Here is a 23,592-nt window from a genome sequence, read left to right on the forward strand (position 1 = left end):
TTTGTTGGATATTTGGGATGCTTCTAATTTGGGGCTATTAAAAATAAAGCTGCTGTGAACATTTGTGTCTAAGTCTTCTGGGCATATGCTTTTTTTTCTCTTGGGTAAATACTTAGGAGTAGAGTGGTGTGGTCATTTAGTAGGTATACGACATTTTAAGAAACTGCCAATAGTTTTTCAAAGTGATTGAACCATTTTGTTTTCTCAGCAGCCATGCGTGAGAATTCTAGTATCTGCACATCCTTTCTAACACGTAGTATAGTTAAATTTCAGTTGTTCAAATACATGCATATTGATATCTCATTTTGGTTCAGATTCCTCTGGTGACTAATGATAGAGCATTTTTTTGTATATGCAGCAGCACATGAAGCTTGCTGAAGTGTTGTTCAGATCTTTTGCTCGCTTAAAAAGTTTTAAGTAATAATTTAAATAATAACAAATAATACATTTAAAATATAAATTTATTACGGAATTTTGAGAGGTCTTTATACATTCTGGGTACAAGTTTTTTTTTTAATCAGATGTGTGGTTTGCAACTATTTCTCCAAGCCTGTGGCTTGTCCTTTTTAAAGAACAGAAGTTACTAACTTTGACGAAGTTCAGTTTATTATCATTATTATTATTGAATGTGATTTTGGTGTTGTATCTAAGAAATTGTTACCTAACCAAACCAGAAAAATTTCCCCTATATTTTCTTCTGGAAGTTTTAGTTTTAGATATTACACTTAAGCCTATGAACCATTTTGAGTTAACTTTTGTGTGAGGTATGGATTGAAGTTTTGGTTCTTTTCTACATGTGAATATCCAATTGTTCCAGTACCATTGGTTGAAAAGACCACCCTTTCTCCACTGAATGGCTTTTGCACCTTTGTTGACCATATATGTGTGGATGTACTTCTGGATGCTGTTCTGTTTCATTGATCTCTTTGTCTGTCTTTCTGCCAGTACCACACATACTATCTTGATTACTATAGCGTTATAATGAATCTTGAGATCAGGTAGTCTGATTCCTCCAACTTTGTTCTTTTTTCAAGGTTGTTTTGGTTATTTGTCCTTTGCATTTCCATATGAATTTTAAGGATTGGCTTATTAATTATTACCCAAAAGCACATGCTGGGGTTTTGATTGGGGTTGATAGATTGAGTTTGATTGATTTGATAGATTTGATTGATAGATGAGTTTGAAGAGGATCAGCATTTTAAGAATATTGCGTCTGCTGATCCATTAACATGTGTGTCTGTCCACTTACTGAGATCTTATTTAATTTCACCAGTGTTTTGTAGTTTTAATGGGCTTTCTATAAATGATATCATACTTTATCTATTCTTCTGTGCTTGCTTTTCTCACTTAACATGTTTTTCTTAAATTCATTCATCTTGATGTATGTAGCAGTACTTAATTCATTTTCACTGTTATATGCCGTTCCATTGTATGAACATGCCATAATTTATTTTTTCTTTTATAGATGAATGTTTAGGTTATTTCCAGTTTTTCTTTTTTTGCTATTTCAAATAATGCCGCTGTGGATATTCCCATACAAATGAGCTAGCACATTTGGGTAACAGTTTTCTAGTTGAAGAGGCTACTGAGGAGTGGGTTATTTATTGGCTTTACTAAGCATTGCCAAATTGTGTTCCAGTTTATATTATGACCAGCACTGTGTAAGTTTTTGTTTCTCCCCACCTTCACCAGTTGAGGCTGTTGGACTTCTTTTGCTAAATTGATAGGTATGAAATAGTGCCTCACTGTGGTTTTAATATGCATTTTCTGAGTCTTAATGAGATGGATTATCTTTTTATATGTTTTCTTTTCTTCTGTTAAGTATCTGTTCCTCTCATTTGCCCATTTTTCTTTTATTTTTAAAAGTATTTATTTATTTATTTTTGGCTGCATTGGCTCTTAGTCGCGGCAGGTGGGATCTTCATTGAGGCATGCAGGATCTTTCCTTGCAGTGCGTGGGCTCTTTGTTGTGGCACGTGGACTTCTCTCTAGTTGTGGGCGTGGGCTGCTCTAGTTGTGGTGTGTGGGCTCCAGAGCGCATGGGCTCCAGAGCGAGTGGGCTCTGCAGTTTGCCGCACACGAGCTCTCTAGTTGAGGCATGCAAGCTCAGTAGTTGTGGCGTGCGGGCTTAGTTGACCCATGGCATGTGGGATCTTAATTCCCCGGCCAGGGATCGAGTGCACGTCCCCCGCATTGGCAGGTGGATCCTTTACCACTGGACCACCAGGGAAGTCCTGCCCATTTTTATTTTAACACTTTTTTTTTTTTGGCCACACCTCATGGCTTGCGGGATCTTAGTTCCCCCACCAGGGATAGAACCCAGGCCCTTGGCAGTGAAAGCAGAGTCCTAACCACTGGACCACCAGGGAGTTCCCCATTTTTATTTTAGATGGTCTTTTTCTTAATACTTTTTAGGAGTTTTTAAAAATATATTTTGGATACTGGGTATATCTTTTTTTTAACTTACATGTATTTCAAATATCTCTTCCCAGTTCATGGCTTGTCTTCTTACGTTCTTTTTGGTGTTTTTTGATGAATAGAAGTTGTGAAGCAACTCCTACTGTATTAAAGAGTTTAAAAGGATAGTTGACCAACTTACCAATAATACTTCTGAGCCCTAAATCCTATAGAAGCCTAGTTTCAGATCCATTTTCTAATTTTCCTTTATAAATTTTCATTTATTTCAGACAGAGTTTTGGGGTGCAGGGGAGGAGGTGAGAACCATGGTTTCTTTAAGGATCTAATAACAAGTTTTAAAAGCAGGTCTTATGTTTTGAAAATTTTTCTTAAATTTTTTTAGGCTGGACCAGAATATGGTCAAGGAATGAACCCCATTAGCCGCCTGGCTCAAATTCAACAGGCCAAAAAGGAAAAGGAACCAGATTACGTTTTGCTTTCAGAAAGAGGAATGCCTCGACGTCGGGAATTTGTGATGCAGGTATTTCTAACTTTTATATTAAAAGATTTTTTTAGCTATTGAAAAAATTTAGAAATCCTGAAGCTGGAATAGAGATATGGTGGAAACGAAAACTAGGAATTAATAGTAGAAGGTAATAAAACTGTTTACATTTAAAGTGTTCATTCCCTCCAGGCCCATCTACCCACTTGGTTGAAACATTCAAGTGTCAAGGACGTGTTAGAATAGATAGTATGCGTTTCTAAGGGGCTGTGAGCTCACACAGAGTTCATCACTGGGAATGCCTATCTGTAACTTAATGTGTTGCAATTTGCAGCTGGAGTCTATTAACTACTGGGAATAAAAGACAGATGGAATTAGAAACAAAATTTAGAAGGGTGGACGTAGTATGTGGAACAGGGCCAAGAGCACGGGCTTTTGGGTTATTAGATAAATTAGGAAAAGGGAGCTAGCCGGCTACCTAACTGTGGTGAGGACTGAGGAACTCGAAATTGCTGAGAGACTTAACTGCTGCGTTGTGAAGCCAAGAAAACTGAAGAATGGTTGCTGGTGTATTGGTCGATGGGTGGGGACTGAGAATGAGGGAGAAGGCCTAAAATGCCCTCCTTCGTTTTAAATCCTATACCTGTCCACCTTCATTTGCCAAGTCAAGCCCCGGTATCACAGAAACTTTTCATTTTTGTTATGAAAATTTCAAACATAGCCAAAGGTGGATATATTTAATAGTATGCTTTAGAAAATAGTATAATGGAAGAGTATAATGGCATCTTAGGGAAAATGCCCACCATCCAAAGCCAACAATTATGATTTCTGCTGTACTGGGCTTTGGCCGTCAGTTTTTCTTTCCTCCCTTCCTCCCACCCTCCTTTCCTTCTTTTCCTGAAGTATTTTAAAGCTACTTTCTAACCACATGTCATTTTAGCCTACGTACTTAGTGTGTATCTCTAAAACATATGGAAGTTTTTCTTACATTTTCTTACATTAGGCATGGTTCATTAGAATCATCTCACGCCCAGTCTGTGTTTAAATTCTCATTGTCCCAACTGTTTCTGTTATAATAGGCTTGTCAGAGAACCTTTTTCCAGTCAAACCTGTGGCTCTCATTTGTAATAAAACCCAGTTACAATCAACAGATGTTAATTAAGTGCTGACCCATGGCAAACGTTCTGGACTCGAATAGTGTATCTCATGTTGATTAACTTTCATGCATGTCTAAATGTTACCTTCCTTCCTAATTTGTAATCCCCACGTTGCTTTATCTCACAGTACCCAATATGGCGGTATGTATGTAGCAGGACCTTCATAAACATGTGAGGTATATTTGCTGCCTGCCTGATTGAGAGCTAGTATGTTAGGCTTTTGTTGGCGATATAAACTTATGATGTAGTTACAGGTAAACCACGGTTGGGAACTTAGATATCCAGAGAGGGGGAATTCTTCTGTGGTCTGTGAACACATTATTGTCTGGATGTCACTGGGACCCGCAACAGTGTGGTTCCAGTATTTTCACTTTGTTAAACATGTGCACCGGTTTTCTTTTTACATTCTTGACTTTAAAGAATTATAGAAAATATTCTTTGAACTCCAAAACTTGAGGGGAAAAAAAAATCCCCTACATTTTAGACCTGTGTCAGGAATAACAAGCTGGCTTTGACTTTATTAAACAATTCCTTTCCTGTGGAGTATATTGAGTACCCCTTTTGAAAGAGGAATTTAGAATATCTTAGGCGAGCTTCCATTTTATGGGTATTCATAAACATTCTAGTCAAACAGGAACATTTGGCTGTACTTCTAAATGTTTTCACACTGAATTCATATTGTTTTTTCCTTCTTCTGAAAGCCCCAGTGGATTCATTACAGTATTGCAGCAACTTCATCAAAGTAAAGGCTTTTGTATAAACTACTTAAACAATGTTATCATTCGTTATAATTGAATGTGGAAGTGAACTCTCTAAAGATAATGCGTTCATATTTATCTATCACCAGAAAATCCCCACAAACAAATGTGTGTTATAAAATGGATGTAGTTACTTGTATTGATTACTAGGTAAAGGAAAACCTCTGATGACATTATTTGGGTATTTAGGTCCAGAGAAAATTTCTTAAAGTTTTTTTTTTTTTGGGGGGGTGGGAGGCATATTTTAATTTTTCAAGAGAAAATAACGATAACTAAATTGTATATCAGCACGTTCTGTTATTACGTGTCGTATGATGTTAATTTTTCTACCTGTGATTAAGATCTCCAGATTTTAAAAAATATATGTAAAGGAAATTTCATTTGTGACTCAGTGAAAGATAACTAAGTTTTTGGTAAATGCTATTTTAGAATTTTTTTGTTGGTTTTTTGAGGACTTGATTAATTAAAAACAAATTTTTTTTAAATAGTATCTTGGGGTTTTTTTTGTTTTTTTTTGTGCTGTGTGGCACGTGGGATCTTAGTTCCCTGACCAGGGATCAAACCCGTGACCCCTGCAATGGAAGCGTGGAGTCTTAACCACTGGACTGCCAGGAAGTCCAGATGACTTGATTAATTTAAATGATTTGTTTAAAGACAAAAAATCTGTCTGTCTTAAATTTATTGCGTAGCAAAATAATTGAGCTTCTTTGCAGAAAAATTAGCATTTTAATGTAAAAGTCTTACAATAGTTATAAAATTTGTGAGCTTTGTAGGAAGATGATGTTTGGAAGTTTACTTACATACTTACTTGACTTTTATAATGCAGTGATTTCTTTTTTTTGAGTGACCACTGTGAGTGCTGGCAGGGAATCAAAGTCCTTTAGCACAGTGGTCTTTTTGAATAGTAACAAATAACTCTGGGGTAACCAACTACTCACAAGCTATTGAACCATGCAACTGTAAAAACTTGTGTCAGACAAGGGGTGGGTGAATGGGAAAAATGAATCTGGAAGCACCAGTTCTGGAAATAAGTCTTGAGGTGTCAGAGTAGGTCAGACGGAAAGCCAGCAGACATAGATTTAAGGTGAATGCTGTGATGGGAACCCCATGGCCCAAGAGCAGGAACCTGGAGCCAGAGGGCCTCAGGCCTGGGCAGGTAAATGAGACTTAGGGATGAAGCAGCAGAAGATTTGAATGAGAATGACAAGACGTATATAGCTTGTGAAAACAGATGAAACATCTTTCGCTGCTCAGTTATCTTTTGCTGCCATTTACTTTGGCAAGTCTTGTGACCCTCAGAGCAGTAGAGGAAGCTTCTGACGTAGCTGGCCTAATCTTTTAGCTAGCATGCATTCCAGCAACAACACAGGGTCTGGTGAAGCTGGGGAACAAACCAAGCACTGGAAAAAACAACAGGTAGCAGAGGCTGGCTCTTGCCAGGGACTCAAGGACACACAAGGCCTTGATACATCGGGTCAGGTGCAGGCCAACAGATGTGGGAGGTGTGTGTGTTCACCCAGCTCCAAGGATATGCCGTGAACAGCACTAGATCAGTGCTTCTGAGTGGGGTCCATAGACTACTTGCTGATTTGTCATAATGTGGTGGTTTCTGGTTTCAGGAGAAGCAATGAAATGTTTCAAAAACATTGCACAGATCTGAACTATAAGATTTGTGATAGTTGTTACAGAGGTTCTATAATGAGTACATTTTCAGTGTCTCATATGCAAGAACTGCAAGAAGTATGTCATTTAGTTCATCTTGAGTTATACTCTGTTTAGAAAGTGCAGTTCTTTGTCATATAATTTGGACATTATTTATAATTGTTAAGTTTTTTTTTAAGCACTGTGTTGCATATCCCTAATTCCTTAAAAGGAGCTGGTTCACTGAAGCTTAAAAGTAGTGATGGAAATAGTAATACAAATAAAAATCTCAATAATGGTGTAAGAATAAATGGCAAACAGTACACATGTGTGGATACCAGATGGAAATCTATATGTTCTGACACAAGTGAAATAACAAATGTTATGATTACACACAAAAGCCAAAAAAGAAAAATATGTGTAGAATTATCATACATTGTATCTGAAAACTAGTTTTAGTTGTATCACATAGCCATTCATTGATAGTACCCAGTATAGGTGTCGCTGTGAAATTTTATTAAAGTGACATGAAGCTATTGAAGTTTTCTAATTTTTTTTAAACAAATTGCCGTGACATTTGATAAAACAATTCAAAATTTCAGATATAGATTGCCTGTTCAGCTTTCTTGCTCATTTTTCAGCTGTTTTTTTTTAAAAAATTGATTTATACGAATCTATTATATATTCTGGAAATGTGAACCTTTTGCAGTTATATGGCATTTCAATGATACTTTTTGAGGAATAGAAGTAATTCATTTTAAGGCAGTCAAGTTTATCTCTCTTTTCCCTGATGTTAATTTTATAGTAAGTCTAGACATCCCGAAGAATAATGCCCCCACCTTGTTCTTCCTCAAAAGGATCTTGGCTGTTCTTTGCACCTTGCATTTCCATGTAAATTTTGGAATCAGCTTGTCAAATATTGTGAAAATATGTGTGGGATTTTGATGGGAATTTATTGAATTTATAGGTCAATTTGAAAAAATTGATATTATAATATTGAGTCTTCAATGCATGAGAATGGCATACCTCTTTTAGGTTTATCTTAATATTTCTCAATAATGTGTATTGTTTTATGTGTAAAGATTTTAAACATCACAGATATTTGATTTTTGTTTAATAGAAATTGTATCTTTTAATATTTTTCATTTTCTACTTAATCGTTGATGGACTATACAAGGGCAGTTGGCTTTTGTATACTGTCTTTTATACAAGAACTTGTACTTTCATAAATTCTTATAGTTTACCCATACATTTTCTTGGATTTCCTCTGTAAATATTATTTCTGCAAGTAATGACAGTTTGTTCTTACACTTCTAATTCTTAAACCTTTTATTTCGCTTGCCTTATTGCTATGTCCAGGGTTTGCAGTAAAATGTTAAATACTAGTAAAAATGGAGGGCATTTTTGTCTTGTTTCTAATTTCAGAACTTCAACATTAAGTATAATGTTTGCTGAGGTTTGAGTTCTCTTCCTTCCCTAGTTGCTAAGAATTTTTATCATGAATGAATGTTGAGTTTTAGCAAATGCTTTTGCTTCATTTATTAGGGTGATCATATGATTTGTCTCCTCAACTGATTAATATAGCAGATTCCATTGATTTTGTTTGAGTTTCGAATGTTAGACTTATCTTGCATTTTTGGAATAAACCTAACTTAGTCACAATTTTTCTTCTTTTTAATATTGCTTTGTTCAGTGTACTATTATATGGTTTAAACTAGCATTTATGTTCATGAGTGAAACTGGTCTGTAAAATTTTTTTCTTATACTTGTTGGATTTTGGAACCAAAGTGATGCCTCACTGAATAATTGGGGACTAATTCCTCTTTTTTTATTCTTGGATGAATTTTTGTAAGATTAGCATTATTCTTCCTTAAATGTTGAGTGGAACTTGCTGGAGAAGCTCTCAGAAGTTTTCTTTGTGGAAAAGTTTTTAATTGTGGTTTTAATTTCTTTAGTAGTTACAGATCTATATAGCTAAGAGTTTATTCTCTGCCAGTTTTGGTAATTTGTATTGTCTAGGAATTTTTCCATTTTATGTAAATAGTCAAAAAATGTTAGCTGAAATATTCAGTATCCTTTATTATTTTGTAATGCTACAGAAGCTATAGTAATCTCCCATTTTCATTCTTATTTGTGTCTTATTTTTTCGTGATCAGTATTACCTTTGGTTTATCATTTTATTAGTCTTTTCAGGGAACCAACTTTAAGCTTTTTGAACTTCTCTGTTGTACTTTGTTTTATATTTCCTTAATTTCTGCTCTTGTCTCTATTTTTCTATTTTCTTTGGGTTTATTTTGCTGTTAATCACTTCTTGAGATGGATGGTTAGCTTATTATTACTTTTCTGCCTTTCTCTAAGCTTTTTTTTTGCGGTACGCGGGCCTCTCACTGTTGTGGCCCCTCCCATTGCGGAGCACAGGCTCCGGACGCGCAGGCTCAGTGGCCATGGCTCACGGGCCCAGCCGCTCCGCGGCATGTGGAATCTTCCCGGACCGGGGCACGAACCCGTGTTCCCTGCATCGGCAGGTGGACTCTCAACCACTGTGCCACCAGGGAAGCCCTCTCTAAGCTTTTATGGCTTATTTCTAGACACTCTTTTAGCTACATCCTTCAAGTTTTGATATATTGTATTTCCATTATTATTAAAATATTTTCTAATTTCCGGTGAGATTTCTTCTTTGCCCATAGATTATTTAGATTGTTTAATTTCCAAAATTGTGATTATCTTCTTGTCTGCTTCTCTCACTTACTGAGAACAACGTATAAAAACAAATTCCACTCTCATTGTGTATTTTCTATTTCTCCTTGTAATTCTTTCCTTTTTTGTTTTCTAATTTACTTTTTATATTTGTATTATCTCAGTACATGCAAGTCTAAAAAATCATTACCCAACTCAGGAAATGTACACGTGGATATAAAATGACTGATGTATATTTAAATATGTTGATGTACATATATACATGTGTACATCAAGTGTTCACAAAAGGTAACTGTGGAATAGTTCTAATGATAAAAAGCTACCATTTATTGAGCAGTTATACTCACATACTGTAACATACACTGTAGTTTACATACATTTTTGTGTTTAATTTTCAAAGCAACACTATTAGGTCATTGTATTATCCCTCTTTTACTGATGAAAAAACTGAGGCTTAGAGGTAGTAAATAATTTGAATCAGTTCATGTAGCTAGGAAGTAGTAGAGTTGGATTTCAACTAAATCTGACTTGGAAGTCTTTGTTCTTAACCACAGTATTGTACTAACCTTTATATATTAATTGTCTTTAGGAACTATTTAATGTAAACCTTGGTAAACGATATCATTTTTAAAATTTATTTTTTGGATTAAAGACTTTTATTGACGTATAGTTATTGTACAATATTATGTAAGTTATGGGTGTACAATACAATAATTCACAATTTTAGTTATTATAAAGTATTGGCTATATTCCCTGTGTTGTACAGTATGTCCTTGTAGCTTATTTTATACATAGTAGCTTGTGCATCTTAATCTCCTACCCCTATATTGCCTCTCCCCTCCTCCCTCTCCCCCCTAGTTTGTTTTCTGTAAGTCTGTTTCTTTTTTTGTTATATTTACTAGTTGTATTTTTTAGATTCCACATATAAGTGACATCATACAGTATTTGTATTTCTCTGTCTGGCTTATTTCACTTAGCATAATACCCTCCAAGTCCATCTAAGTTGTTTCAGATGGCAGAATTTCATTCTTTTTATGGCTGAGTAGTATTCCATTGTGTGTATATACCACATCTTCTTTATCCATTCATCTGTTGATGGACACTTAGGTTGCTTCCATATCTTGGCAGTTGTAAACAATGCTACTATGAACATTGGGGTACATGTATCTTTTTGAATTAGTGTTTTTGTTTTTTTCGGATATATACCCAGGAGTGGAATTGCTGGGACATATGGTAGTTCTTTTTTTTTGTTTTTTTTAATAATTTTTATTGGAGTATAGTTGATTTACAATGTTGTGTTAGTTTTAGGGTACAGCAAAGTGAATCAGTTATACATATACATATATTCATTCTTTTTTAGGTTCTTTTCCCATATAGGTCATTACAGAGTTTTGAGTAGAGTTCCCTGTGCTATACAGTAGGTCCTTATTAGTTATCTGTTTTTTGTATAGTAGGGTGTATATCTCAATCCTAGTCTCCCAATTTATCCCTCTCCCCCATTCTGTTTTTAGTTTTTTTGAGAAACCTCCACACTGTTTTCCACAGCGGCTGCACCAATTTACATTCCCACCAACAGTGCAGGAGGGTTCCCTTTTTTCCACATCCTCGCCAACATTAGTTATTTGTGTTCTTTTTGATGATAGCCATTCTGACAGGTGTGAGGTGATAGCTCATTGTGGTTTTGATTTGCATTTCCCCCATGATTAGCGATATTGAGCATCTTTTCATTTGCCTCTTGGCCATCTCCACGTCCTCTTTGGAGAAATGTCTATTCAGGTCCTCTGCCCATTTTATATTATTTTAAGTGGCAGCAGCATGAATTTCAGCCTTTTCAGTTTATTAAGAATACTAAATGTAGTCGTAATCAACTCTCTACAATGTGAATTTTATTTTTATGCTTATATCAATAATACAAGTTTATTGTTTAAAAATGAAATAATATAGAAATATGTAAGGAACTAAAAATCTTCTAAGATTCTGTCATCCTGAGATAACCCCCACTGACATTTTGAGGACCATATTTCCATACTTTTCTCCATGTATATATTCATATATATTTTACATAAAAGGGATCTTAATTGCCATTTTTATTATGGACTGAACTTTATATTTTTGAATGCTAGAGAGCAGAACACATTGCTTTATGGTGTTAAGGTTTGTTACCAAAGCAGCTATCATTAATTTCTTACTTTAATCTTACCAGGTCAAGGTAGGCAATGAAGTTGCTACTGGAACAGGACCTAATAAAAAGATAGCCAAAAAAAATGCTGCAGAAGCAATGCTGTTACAGCTTGGTTATAAAGCATCCACTAGTCTTCAAGATCAACTTGACAAGGTGAGAGTTAAATTTACATGGACAAGTTCTATCCTGTCAGGGTACAAAAGTGATGAGCAAATTCTGTCCCAGTGTTCCTTGACTCTAAGTACTGTCTTAACTGGTGTTAAAGTAGATGTCAAGTTTTAACTTTTCTAAGGTGGTACTCTATCTTCATCTCTTTAAAGATAGATTCTCCAGGTATAAAATAACAGCTGTTTAGGGTTCAAGATAAAATATTATAATCTTACAATTAGAAAATACTAAAAGTTCATTGTATCATTATACATATCTTATATAATACCAATGTAATAATTTTTAGCTTACTGACTGATGATTTTTGCCTTATGTACACAGTTTTAATTCGTGCTTTTTTAAGAATAGAGGTTGTTAGCCTTTATTTCTGGAATACAGCTGAAAACACTAGAAATAAAGATCCTGATTGCACCTTTAGGGCAGGAGCTATATAGGACAGACACTCTATAAACTAATTTTTCTGTTTACTTTAAATTAAAGGTAAACTCAGAGGGTGTTTATTTTCTGCCAAGACTTGTGTTCATGGTCCCCTATTTCTTCTGCAGCAGGTAATGACATCATTAACACCTACCTCTGTTGTAAGAGAAGCTGAGAACCTTGAATTCAGGACTTGGCAGATAACTAGGCAGGAACTGGCTTCATTTCACTTTGTATTAAATTATCATTTTATCTATACATATGTATAAATTATTTTTATTAAATATTTTATTTGTATGAACATTCACAAAACAGGCATAATAATAATTTCTATCATAAACAATATGCTTTTTTCCATGCCATTTTCTCACATAAGGATTCTGTTTCAGGGATATTTTCAGTTTCTGTAGGAGCACCTTTCTGAAGGCTAGAGTAGAAATGAAATCATCTGTTAAAAAATATTTAGATATGCTTTTCTTTTTAAGGTACTGTGGATATCTAGGAAGTTATTTTGAGTGATTAAAAATTATTTGTCTGTGTGATATCACTGGAGATTTCAATTCTGTTTTTATAACCTGGCTAATGAATGCTTTTTCTTCTTTTAAAAGTATTTGTAACATGAAACCTAACGTGTTCAAGTTTCTATAGTTCCTATATTGTGTATATGTTGTTTTAACTTAACACATTTATATTGACTTAAAATTGATAGGTGATTTATAAAAATATGTCAAAATAAATCTCAGAGACATTTATTTGTAAGTTACGTGAAAATAAAATAGAACAAAAAACTGGCATTAATTTCATTAATTTGAAAAATGTTTTTTGCTTACCCACTGTGTTATTATTTAGGGTTCCCCAGAGGAACAGAGCCCAACAGAGAGAGAGAGAGAGAGAGAGAGAGAGAGAGAGTGTGTGTGTGTGTGTGCGTGCGTGTGCGTGTGCGTGTGTGTATCACACGGAGATTTTTTTAAGGAATTGGCCCATGCAATTTTGGAGGCTTGGCTAGTCCAAAATTTGCTGGGGAGGCTGGCAGGCTGGAGACTCAGGAAAGAGCTGCAGAGTCTAGAGGCGATTGGCTAGAGAGCTGCCTCTCGCTCCAGGGAAGGTCAGCCTTTTTCTAGTCAGGACTTCAACTGTCGAGGCCCACCCACATTATAGAGAGCCATGTGCTTTACTCAAAGTTCAGTGATTTAAATGTAAATCTCTTCCAAAAACACCCTCACAGAAACACCCAGAATAACATTTGACCAAATGTCTGAGAACTGTAGCCCAGACAAGTTGACACATAAAACTAACCACCACCCCCACTAAATGCCAAACACTTAAAATTGAAGATAACGGGATGACTGGAATTTTGTCCCTGCACGCAAGAACTGACCAGTAAGTGTTAGGGGTGAGGAGCTTTAATCATATGACAAAAATTATAATATAATTAAAATTCTAGATATGTGAAGATGAATCTGGAAAGTCAGGAATAGCCGAGACCACTGTTTTTTTTGTGAAGTAAAAGCTTTTGAATTATTAATTTGAGATTTGAACTTGAAAGTGACATGATCTGGTTTGCTTTCTTCAAAAGACAGTCCTGTAAGTAATGTAGTGAATGGATTTGGGCAGGACAGGACTGAAGGCAGGGAGGCCCGTGCTAGCAGAATTGTTCAGGTGAAAGATGCTGAGAATCTGAACTAAGGCAGTGGTGGTAGAGAGGAGAGGGGAAAGACACCAGCAGTCCTTCTGAGGTGTACATGATGAGATCTCAGTAGCAGATAATGTGCGTGGGGGTACAGGAAGAAGGAGGAGGAAAGAATACCTGCAAAAGGGGCAGTAGGGAATGATTTTAAAAAGGTGGCAGTCGTGTGCTGCAGAGATCGAATAAGAGAAGGAGTGAATATGATGACTTGTCAATAAGAAGATCTTTGGAGAATGTAGCAAAAGCAATTTAAAAAAAAACCCTGTAAAAGCAGTTTTTAAAAAGTTGGCTTTTAAAAAAAAATAAGCAAGATATGTACATGATTAAAAGAATTTAAATAGCACAAAAGAGTAAACAGTGAAAAAAAAAATGTTAGTCTCACTTCACCCTGAGACCCTCAGTCTCTTGGTCTCTCTTCCTAAAGAGTTATCTCCCACAGTGGGTTAATGTTTGTACATTGTGTAGAATAGTGTCTGAAATATAGTGAATCTTACGTAAGGATTTGATAAATAAAGATGAAATAAATATCCTTACAGAGATACTCTATGTGTATGCACTAACATACCCCCTTTAAAAATATTCAGATTTATCGAGTTGTGGTTCAATAAATTTCGACGTGTGTGTGTGTGTGTGTGTGTGTGTGTGTACATGCACTGACCACCATCACAATTAAGATTTATAACATTTCTGTTACCCCAAACAATTCCTTAATGCCCATTTATAGTAAATGTCTTCCCCTTTCCTCAGCCCCTGCCAAGCACTGGTCTGATTTCTGTCTCTATAATTTTGCCTTTTCCAAAATGTTGTATAAATTGAATCGTACATTATGTAGCCTTTAGTGTCTGGCTCCTTTTTTTTTTTTAAATAAATTTATTTAGTTTATTTATTTATTTTTGGCTGCATTGGGTCTTCATTGCTGTGTGCAGGCTTTCTCTGGTTGTGGCGAGCCCCTTGCTACTCTTTGTTTTGGTGCACGTACTTCTCATTGTGGTGGCATCTCTTGTTGCGGAGCACGGGCTCTAGGCATGAGGGCTTCAGTAGTTGTGGCGCGCGGGCTCAGTAGTTGTGGCTCGTGGGCTCTAGAGAGCAGGCTCAGTAGTTGTGGCCCATAGGCTTAGCTGCTCTGTGGCATGTGGGATCTTCCTGGACCAAGGATCGAACCCGTGTCCCCTGCAATGGCAGGCAATTCTTAACCACTGCGCCACTAGGGAAGTCCTGTGTCTGGCTTCTTATTGCTGAGATTCATGCACGTTGTTGCATTTATCATTCATTTGTTCTGTTTTATTGTTTGTCACTATTTTATTCTTCACCAACATTTAGGTTGTTTGTAGTTTGAGGCTATTATAAATAAAGTGGTTACAAGCATTCGTGTAAAAATCTTTATCGTACATATTCTCTAGTATATCCTATAGGTACACAGTTAAATAATAAGTACCGTCTCACTTTACAAGAAACTGAAGATGTTTTCCAGAGAGGCTGTACCATTTTGCATTTCCACAAGCAATGTTTGAGATTTCCAATTACTCCACATCTTTTCCCGCTCTTGTTACTGTCATTTAGCTTTGATCATGCTAGTAGGTGTATAACATTATCTCTTTGAATTTTAATTGCATTTTTCCTAATTAATAATGCTGAGTAGATTATCATGTGTTTATTTACCATTCATATCTCTTCCATGAAGTATTTGTTCAAAATTTTTGTCTTTTAAAAAACTGGATGTTTTGCTTCCTTATTATTGGGTTGTAAAAGTTCTTTATATATTTTGTGTGCCAGTCCGCTATCAGATGAAGGACTCCCCTCTCCTCCCTTCCTGCCTTCTCTCCTTTTTTTTATGTACGTTCAGGCACCACATTTGTTTAAAAGATGAATGCTTTCTCCATTGAATTCCTTAGCACCTTTGTTGAAAATCAGTTGACCACATATGTTTGGGTCTGTTTCTAGAGTCTCCATTCTGTTCCATTAATCTGTATGTCTGTTCTTTAGCTATTACAACTGTATATAGAGTGTAGCTTTTTTGCTACGGTTTCAAATCAGATAACGAACTCCATCTTTGTTCTGCTTTTTAAAAATCTTTTTGGCTAATCTAGAGTCTTTGCATTTTCATAATAAACTGTAGAGTCAATTTCTACCAAAAAATATCCAGTTGGGAGTTTTCTTTGGGGTTGTGTTGACTATATAGATCAGTTTTGCATAAATTGATATCTTAAGAATATTGAGTCTTCCAGTGCATGAACAAGATCTAGCTCCCTGTTTATTTAGGTTTTTGGAAATAGATCCCAGCAGTGTTTTGTACTTTTTCATAGAAATATCTTGTACATTTTTAATGTTTATCCCTAAGCGTTTCATGTTTGTGGATGCTATTGTTAATGGTATTGGTTTTTAATTTCCAATTCTTCTTTTCTAGCATATAGAAATACAGTTGTCTTTTATATATTGACGTTGTATCCTGTGACCTTGCTAAACTGACTTATCAGTTAGATTAGCTTATTTTGTAGATTTTTTTGTGATTTTCTGCATCGATGATGTGTCGTCTGTGAATAAAGAGTTTTTTTCCCTTTCTAATCTGTATGCTTTTTATTTATTTGTCTTGCTTTATTGCCCTGAGTAGAACATCCAGAACAGTGTTGAACAGAAGCGATTGATTGTTGAATAGGAAAGCAGATATCTTTACCTTGTTTCTGATCCTACGAGGAAATCATTGTCTTTCACCATTATATACTGTGATGCTTGTAGGCTTTTTTTTTTTTTTTTGCGGTACGCGGGCTTCTCACTGTTGTGGCCTCTCCCGTTGCGGAGTACAGGCTCCGGACGCGCAGGCTCAGCGGCCATGGCTCATGGGCTCAGCTGCTCCGAGGCATGTGGGATCTTCCCGGACTGGGGCATGAACCCGTGTCCCCTGTATCGGCAGGCGGACTCTCAACCACTGCGCCACCAGGGAAGCCCCTGTAGGCTTTTTATATATGCTCTATATCAGGCTGATAGTTCCTGGTATTCTTGCATTGTTGGGAAGTTTTTTTCCCCCTTAATTATCAGTGAATGTTGAACTTTGCCAAATGCTTTCTGTGCATCTGTTGGGATACGCATATGACTTTTCTGTTTAGTTTGTGGATATGGTGAATTTTTTTATTGATGGATTTTAAAAAATTTATGTGATACAGTTTTCCCCCACTATCTGAAAGTATAGCATTCCTGTGAAACATTTTGTAAGCCAGAATGGCCTAAAATGAAGAAGTGTTTACCTTAGGACACATCTTGGTAACGGATGCACAACATAAATCCAGATAAAGCACAGATCTTCAGACGCAGTTCAAAGCTATGGCGGCTGGATGCTGAGATGCTGAATGTAGTTGCCACTCTTGGTGTGCACTGCCGCAGTGATGGTTACCTGCAAAACAAACGCTGAATGGTATTTTTGGTTTTTCATAGAAGTGAAAACCCTCTTTGGATTTCTTTTGGTCAGCAATAACAGGTACTAGTGCAGGTCTTTCATAAAAGCAAATGGCATAAAGTAAACTTTGAAAAGGTGGGGGATAGCTATATATACATACATAACAAAGATTACCGTTGTAACCATTTTTAGGTGTACATTTCAGTGGCATTAAGTACAGTTACAGTGTTGTGCAACTATCACCACTGTCCACTGCCAGAAAGTTTTCATCATCCCAAGTAGAAATACTGGTTTTAATATCACTGTCAGGGTAGTGCTGGCCTCCTATAGTGAGTTTGGAAGTATTTCCTCCTCTTTCATAGTCTCAAAGAGTTTGGTATTCTTTCTTCCTTAATTGTTGGGTAGAATTTACCAGTGGAGCCATCTGGGTTTAGATTTTTTTCTGTAGGAAGGTTTTAAGTATAAATTGAGTTTAAAAAATAGATATAAGACTACTCAGATTATCTACTTCTGCTTGAGTGAGCTTTGGCAGTTCGAATCTTTCAAGGAATTTGTCCATTTCGTCTAAGTTGAGTTTAATGGTATAAAATTGTTCATAACACTGCCTTATCATTCTTTTAATGGCTACAGCATCTGTAGTGACATTTTCTGTCTCATTTCTGATACTGATAATTTGTTCTGTTTTTTTCTCCTGATCAATCTGGCTAGGGGTTTATCAATTATTTTTATCCTTTTCAAACAACCAGGTTATGGTTTCATTTGTTTTTCTCTATTTTTTTATTTTCAATTTTATTGATTTCTGCTCTTCGTTTTATCCTTCCTTCACTTGCTTTGGATTTAATTTTCCGTTCTTTTTTAGTTTTGTAAGCTAGAAGCTTAGATTGTGGCTCTGAGAACTTTCTTCTTTTCTAATATAAGAATTTAATGATATGTATTTCTCTTTAAGCACTGGTTTAGCTCTGTCCCACAGATTTTGACTAGTTGAGTTTTTATTTTTATTCATTTCAAAATTTGTTCTAATTTCCCTTTGATTTCTTCTTTCAAGTCCTGTGTCTCTTCTGATTTTCTGTTTACTTCTTCTATCAAGTGTTAATGTCTCCAGCTAGAAATTTGGATTTATGTACTTTCAGCTTTATCAGTTTTGTTTTATGTACTTTGAAGCTATGTTGTTACATACATATACCTTTAGGATTGTTATGCTTTTATGATGACTTGGCCACTTTATTATTATGTGATTTTTTTCTCTCCCTGGTAATATTCCTTGTTCTGAGTTCTTCTTTGTCTGATGTTAATATAGTCACTCCAGTTTTATTTTGATTAGTGTTTGTGTGGGATATTTCCACCCCATCATTTTACTTTTAGCCTATCTGCGTCTTTATGTTTAAATTGGTTTCTTTTAGAAAGCATATAATAGGGTCTTGCTTTTTATTTATTTATTTATTTTTATTTTTTTTCTTTTTGCGGTACGCGGGCCTCTCACTGCCATGGCCTCTCCCGTTGCGGAGCACAGGCTCCGGACGCGCAGGCTCAGCGGCCATGGCTCACGGGCCCAGCTGCTCCGCAGCATGTGGGATCTTCCCGGACCGGTGCACGAACCCGTATCCCCTGCATTGGCAGGCGGACTCTCAACCACTGCGCCACCAGGGAAGTCCCAAGGGTCTTGCTTTTTAAAATATAATTTGACAATCTCTGCCTTTTAGTTGGGGGTGATCAGACCATTTGTACTTATTATAGCTGTTGATGTGGTTGGATTTAAATCTACCATCTTATTAGTTGTTTCTGTTTTTTCCATTTACTCTTTGTTCACTTTTTTCTCTTTCACCTTCGATGTGGTCATACATTTTACTTCTCTTTATATAGTATAAAACCCACAGTTGTTACTAATTTTGCTTTATATAGTCAATCTTTTTATGTGGTTAAAATCAGGAAAAGTATCTTACATTTAGTTTCATTTTTTACCATTTTCAGAATTCTTCATTCATTTGTGTAGATCTAAATTTCTTTATGGTATTATACTCTTGCTTGTAGAACTTCCTTTAATACTACTTGTATTAGCAGGTCTGCTGGCAGTGATTTCTGTCAGTTTTTGTTTGATGAGAAATTTGTTACTTCGTCTTCATTTTAAAAGTTATTTTTGTCTGGGTATGGCATTCTGGGTTTTTGTGTTTCTTTCAGCACTTTAAAAGATCTTGTTCCACTGTCTTCTGACTTGCATAGTTTTTTATGTGACGTCTGTTGTAATTCTTATCTGCCTTTTTTTCCCCCTCTTGGTGTGCTTTTTTTTCCCCTCTAAAGGCCTTCAAAATTTTCCTTTTTCATTAGTTCTCAGCAGTTTAACTCTGATGTGTCTAAATTTGATTCTTTCCTTTCTTCCTCCTTCTCTTCTTCCCTCTTCTCCCTCCTTCCTCTTTCGTCTCTCCCTTTTGCCTCCTTTTCTTCCTCTTCCTCCTTCCTTTCTCCTTTTTGTATTTTTCCTGCTTAGTGGTCTCTGAACACATTGGATCTGGGATTTGTTGTCATTCAGTTATTTTGTCAAATACTCAGGTATCATCTTTTAAAATATTTCTTCTTCCTTGTCTTCTCTCTCCCTGGGAGTTTCCAGTTACACATTTGTTAGCCCATTGGTGTTGTCTTAATAGATCCAGAATCTTCTGTTCCTTTTTATTTTTCACTCCTTGTTTTTTTTCCTGTTTCTCAGTTTGAGGAATTTCTATTGATTTATCTACAATATTACTGATTATTCTCCAGCTATGTTCATCTATTAATAATGACATCAATATTAATTTTCTTCTGTGATATTTATCTCCCTAGGATTTCCATCTGCTTTTGTTCTGCTATAATTTCTGTTTTTCTCCTGAAATTCTCCAAATGTTCATGCATGTTGTTTGCCTTTTACATTAGATCTTTTAAGCTATTAATCATAGGTATTGTAAAATTTATTTCCTAGAGTTCTAGCATCTGGGTCATCTCTGGGTCCTGTTTTGTTGACTTCTCCCTCTTTTGACAGAGGGTTATTTCTTTTTGCAGTTTTGGATGTCTCATAATGTTTGAATGAATGTTGGACATTGTGTATTGAGAAACATTAGAGGCTGAGTTAAATAGCATTTATGTTGAGAAATAGGCAAATCTCTTCTTCTGTCAGACTGTTACTATGGAAGGTGGCATCAATCTAGTCAGTAGTTGGGCTTGTTTTGGGTTTTGTTGTTGCCACAGTCTGTTAACTTCAAGTTCGTTTAGCAGTGGTTTGCTGTTATCTGTGTTTTGTTTGGGGTAATGTTTGGGGAGGGTTTTTCCTCAATGTTTCTGCTCCATCCTCAGGTTGCAGCAGTCCTTTCTTTGCTCTGCGATGAGGTGAGGGATATCTCTATGCTTTGTAGTCAACTGCTTCTACTAATTATTTGATCATAGGATTGTGTTGGGTAAGGGAGCATAATTCTTTTTTTTTTAACATCTTTATTGGAGTATAAGTGCTTTACAATGGTGTGTTAGTTTCTGCTTTATAACAAAGTGAATCAGCTCTACATGTACATATATCCCCATATCTCCTCCCTCTTGCATCTCCCTCCCACCCTCCCTATCCCACCCCTCTAGGTGGTCACAAAGCACCGAGCTGATCTCCCTGTGCTATGTGGCTGCTTCCCACTAGCTATCGATTTTACATTTGGTAGTATATATATGTCCATGCCACTCTCACTTTGTCCCAGCTTACCCTTCCCCCTCCCCATGTCGTCAAGTCCATTCTGTAGTAGGTCTGCCTCTTTATTCCTGTCCTGCCCCTAGGTTCTTCGTGACCTTTTTTTCTTTTAGATTCCATATATATGTGTTAGCATACAGTATATTTCTGAGTTACTTCACTATGTATGACAGACTCTAGGTCCATCCACCTCACTACAAATAACTCAATTTCGTTTCTTTTTATGACTGAGTAATATTCCATTGTATATATGTGCCACATCTTCTTTATCCATTCATCTGTCGACGGACACTTAGGTTGCTTCCAAACCCTCAGAGTGGGAGAGAATATTTGCCAATGAAGCAACTGACAAAGGATTAATCTCCAAAATTTACAAGCAGCTCATGCAGCTCAATATCAAAAAAACAAACAACCCAATCCAAAAATGGGCAGAAGACCTAATTAGACATTTCTCCAAGGAAGATATACAGATTGCCAACAAACACATGAAAAAATGCTCAACATCGTTAATCATTAGAGAAATGCAAATCAAAACTACAATGAGATAGCACCTCACACCGGTCAGAATGGCCATCATCAAAAAATCTATAAACAAAAAATGCTGGAGGGGGTGTGGAGAAAAGGGAACCCTCTTGCACTGTTGGTGAGAATGTAAATTGATACAACCACTATGGAGAACAGTATGGAGGTTCCTTAAAAAACTAAAAATAGAACTACCTTCCGACCCAGCAGTCCCACTAGTGAGCATATACCCTGAGAAAACCATAATTCAAAAAGAGTCATGTACCACAGTGTTCATTGCAGCTCTATTTACAATAGCCAGGGAGCATAGTTCTTGATTTTCTTGTCCAACCTCATTCTCAGACAGACTCTATGGGCCTGGGGCTCAGAGGTGGGTTTTTCCTACTACTTCTACCTCCTTCCCCATGGTAGCCAAACTTTACTTTGGATCTGTAGGTTGTGTTGGGTGCAGTAGAGTTTTCCAGCCCCTTTCCCAGCATTTTCAGACATCTGCTTTATATTGGCGCAGGGTCTTTCTCTCAAGAGGGTTTTCTACCCTCCCTTTTTTTTTTTTCTGGGAGTAGATAGCTTTTGCCTTCTACTCTTTACCCGGAAGCAATGAGTCTTTGCCTGAGCTTTCGGGTTAATAAAATTTCCTACCTCTACCCCAGAGGCAGATAGGATTTGTTTCTCTCCTTTCTTAGTGGCTTGAGCTTTTGTCTTTGTATGAGAGAAGACTAGAGGAGTGTGCAAAGTTCTTTGCTTTTCTCTCTGTGACAGACATTCACCTGCTTCATACCTGTCCCACCAAGTGAGGCTCTCTCCGGTTTCCTGATGTACTTCCAGTTGTCCTGAGTTCCCAGAGGAAGCCCGTGGAAAAGCACTTCTCTCTGGAGTTCCTAGTTTTTCTAAACTGTTGTGCTAACCCACATGCAGTCTTTCAGAATTTACTAACGTTTCATCTGCCTTCTTCTTACCGGCATTTTTGGTATTCATCTCTTCCTTCCTTGCTCTGCCAATGTTGAAATATTTTGTGAGCCCAGCCTCTCCTCAGAGGGGTTTGTCACTCTCTAGAATTCATGTCATTTGTTTGCTTTACAATCTCAGATCTCTGATGGGTTCAAGGAAAGTTAGGACTTTTTACATTGTCTGGCTCTTTCTCATTGTTACATTTCTACATTCTAAGGAAGAGTGGAACACTCTCTCTACCTTTAAAAAAATATACTGATCTTGTAACTTGATTTTTTTTTTTTCACTTACATGTCGTGGTTTCACTTATAACTTGGAATTTGTTCTACATCAAGACATAACTGGCATGTGCTTTATTCTTTTTAATATTTGTTTATTATATATTGGTCAGAGTAATATACGTAGTACTCATATATGTATAAGAAGTCGAGATTTATTCAAGATTAATGGTATAAAGACTCAAGTTTTATAATAAAAAACCATGCTGTCCTGCACTGCAACTGACCATTTCTGTTTCCCTTTTTCCAAAGGCAACCACTCACTACCGTTTTAGTTGTTCTGTTATTTTCTACCGTCAGTAGCTTATACTGAGATTTCTTGGTGTTTTTTTTGTTTGTTTTTCTTCTTAGGTTATTATCTGAGTTCCTGCTATGGAAAATGAAGATTTAGTTCTCTTATTCATACTCCACATGTATACTTGTTTATGTCTGTCTAATTTAACCCCAAACTCTCTGCCAAGTAAACACATCGTGTACTTTTTTAGTTTCTAGGTTTTTCTTTCTTGGAGCTCTTTATCCTCCTCTTCTACTTTGGACTGTTTGTTTGATGGATCTGCTAAAGACCCACTATTTTGGTTCTTTTCTTCACCATTTCACTGAAAATTGCTTTTGCCTCTCTCCCTTGTTGAGTTGCCTGTTTTCTGGACAGTTTCCCTTTTTCTTCAGGTATTTCCTTGTGTTGATGGAGTACATGCTCTAGTAGCTTCCTGATAGAGGATACATGGGGAGTAAATTTTTTTGAGATCTTATAGGTCTGATACATCTTAATGTTTCCCACACAGCTGATAGTTTTTCTGAGACATAATTCTAAATTAGAAATACTTTTTTCACAGAGTTTTGAAGGCATTGCACCAATGTTTTCTACCTCTCAGCATTCCTGTTGAAACTCCAAAGCCTTCAGATTCTTCAGCCTGTTATGAAACCTTTATGTTTCGTCTCCCTCTTGATGCTTTTCTAACTTCTTTTCTCAGGAGTTTGGAAAATTCATGGGTGATTGACTTGATTTGTATATTCTTTTATAAATTGTGTTAGGTGTTTGGGTTTCAGTCCAGAAATTCATATACTTTAAAAGTGGGAGACTTCTTATATTTTTTCTTTGATAATTTCTTTCCTTCCATTTTTGCTAATGTTTCTTTCTAGGTTACCTGTTAGTCTA

General features: G+C 36.3%; 1 protein-coding gene across 18 annotated transcripts in view; it reads left to right on the forward strand.

The window, feature by feature from the left end:
- STAU2 (staufen double-stranded RNA binding protein 2) overlaps positions 1-23,592 on the forward strand; it is a 305,285-nt gene that overhangs the window by 117,684 nt on the left and 164,009 nt on the right. For all 18 annotated transcript variants that reach the window (XM_079901619.1, XM_079901618.1, XM_079901620.1 and 15 more), the window contains 2 exons: positions 2,801-2,938; positions 11,356-11,487. In XM_079901619.1, the coding sequence (XP_079757745.1) occupies positions 2,801-2,938; positions 11,356-11,487 (270 nt within the window). The remainder of the gene's footprint in view (positions 1-2,800; positions 2,939-11,355; positions 11,488-23,592) is intronic.

This window comes from Stenella coeruleoalba, assembly GCF_951394435.1.
Source record: "Stenella coeruleoalba genome assembly, chromosome: 17".
NCBI lineage: Eukaryota > Metazoa > Chordata > Mammalia > Artiodactyla > Delphinidae > Stenella > Stenella coeruleoalba.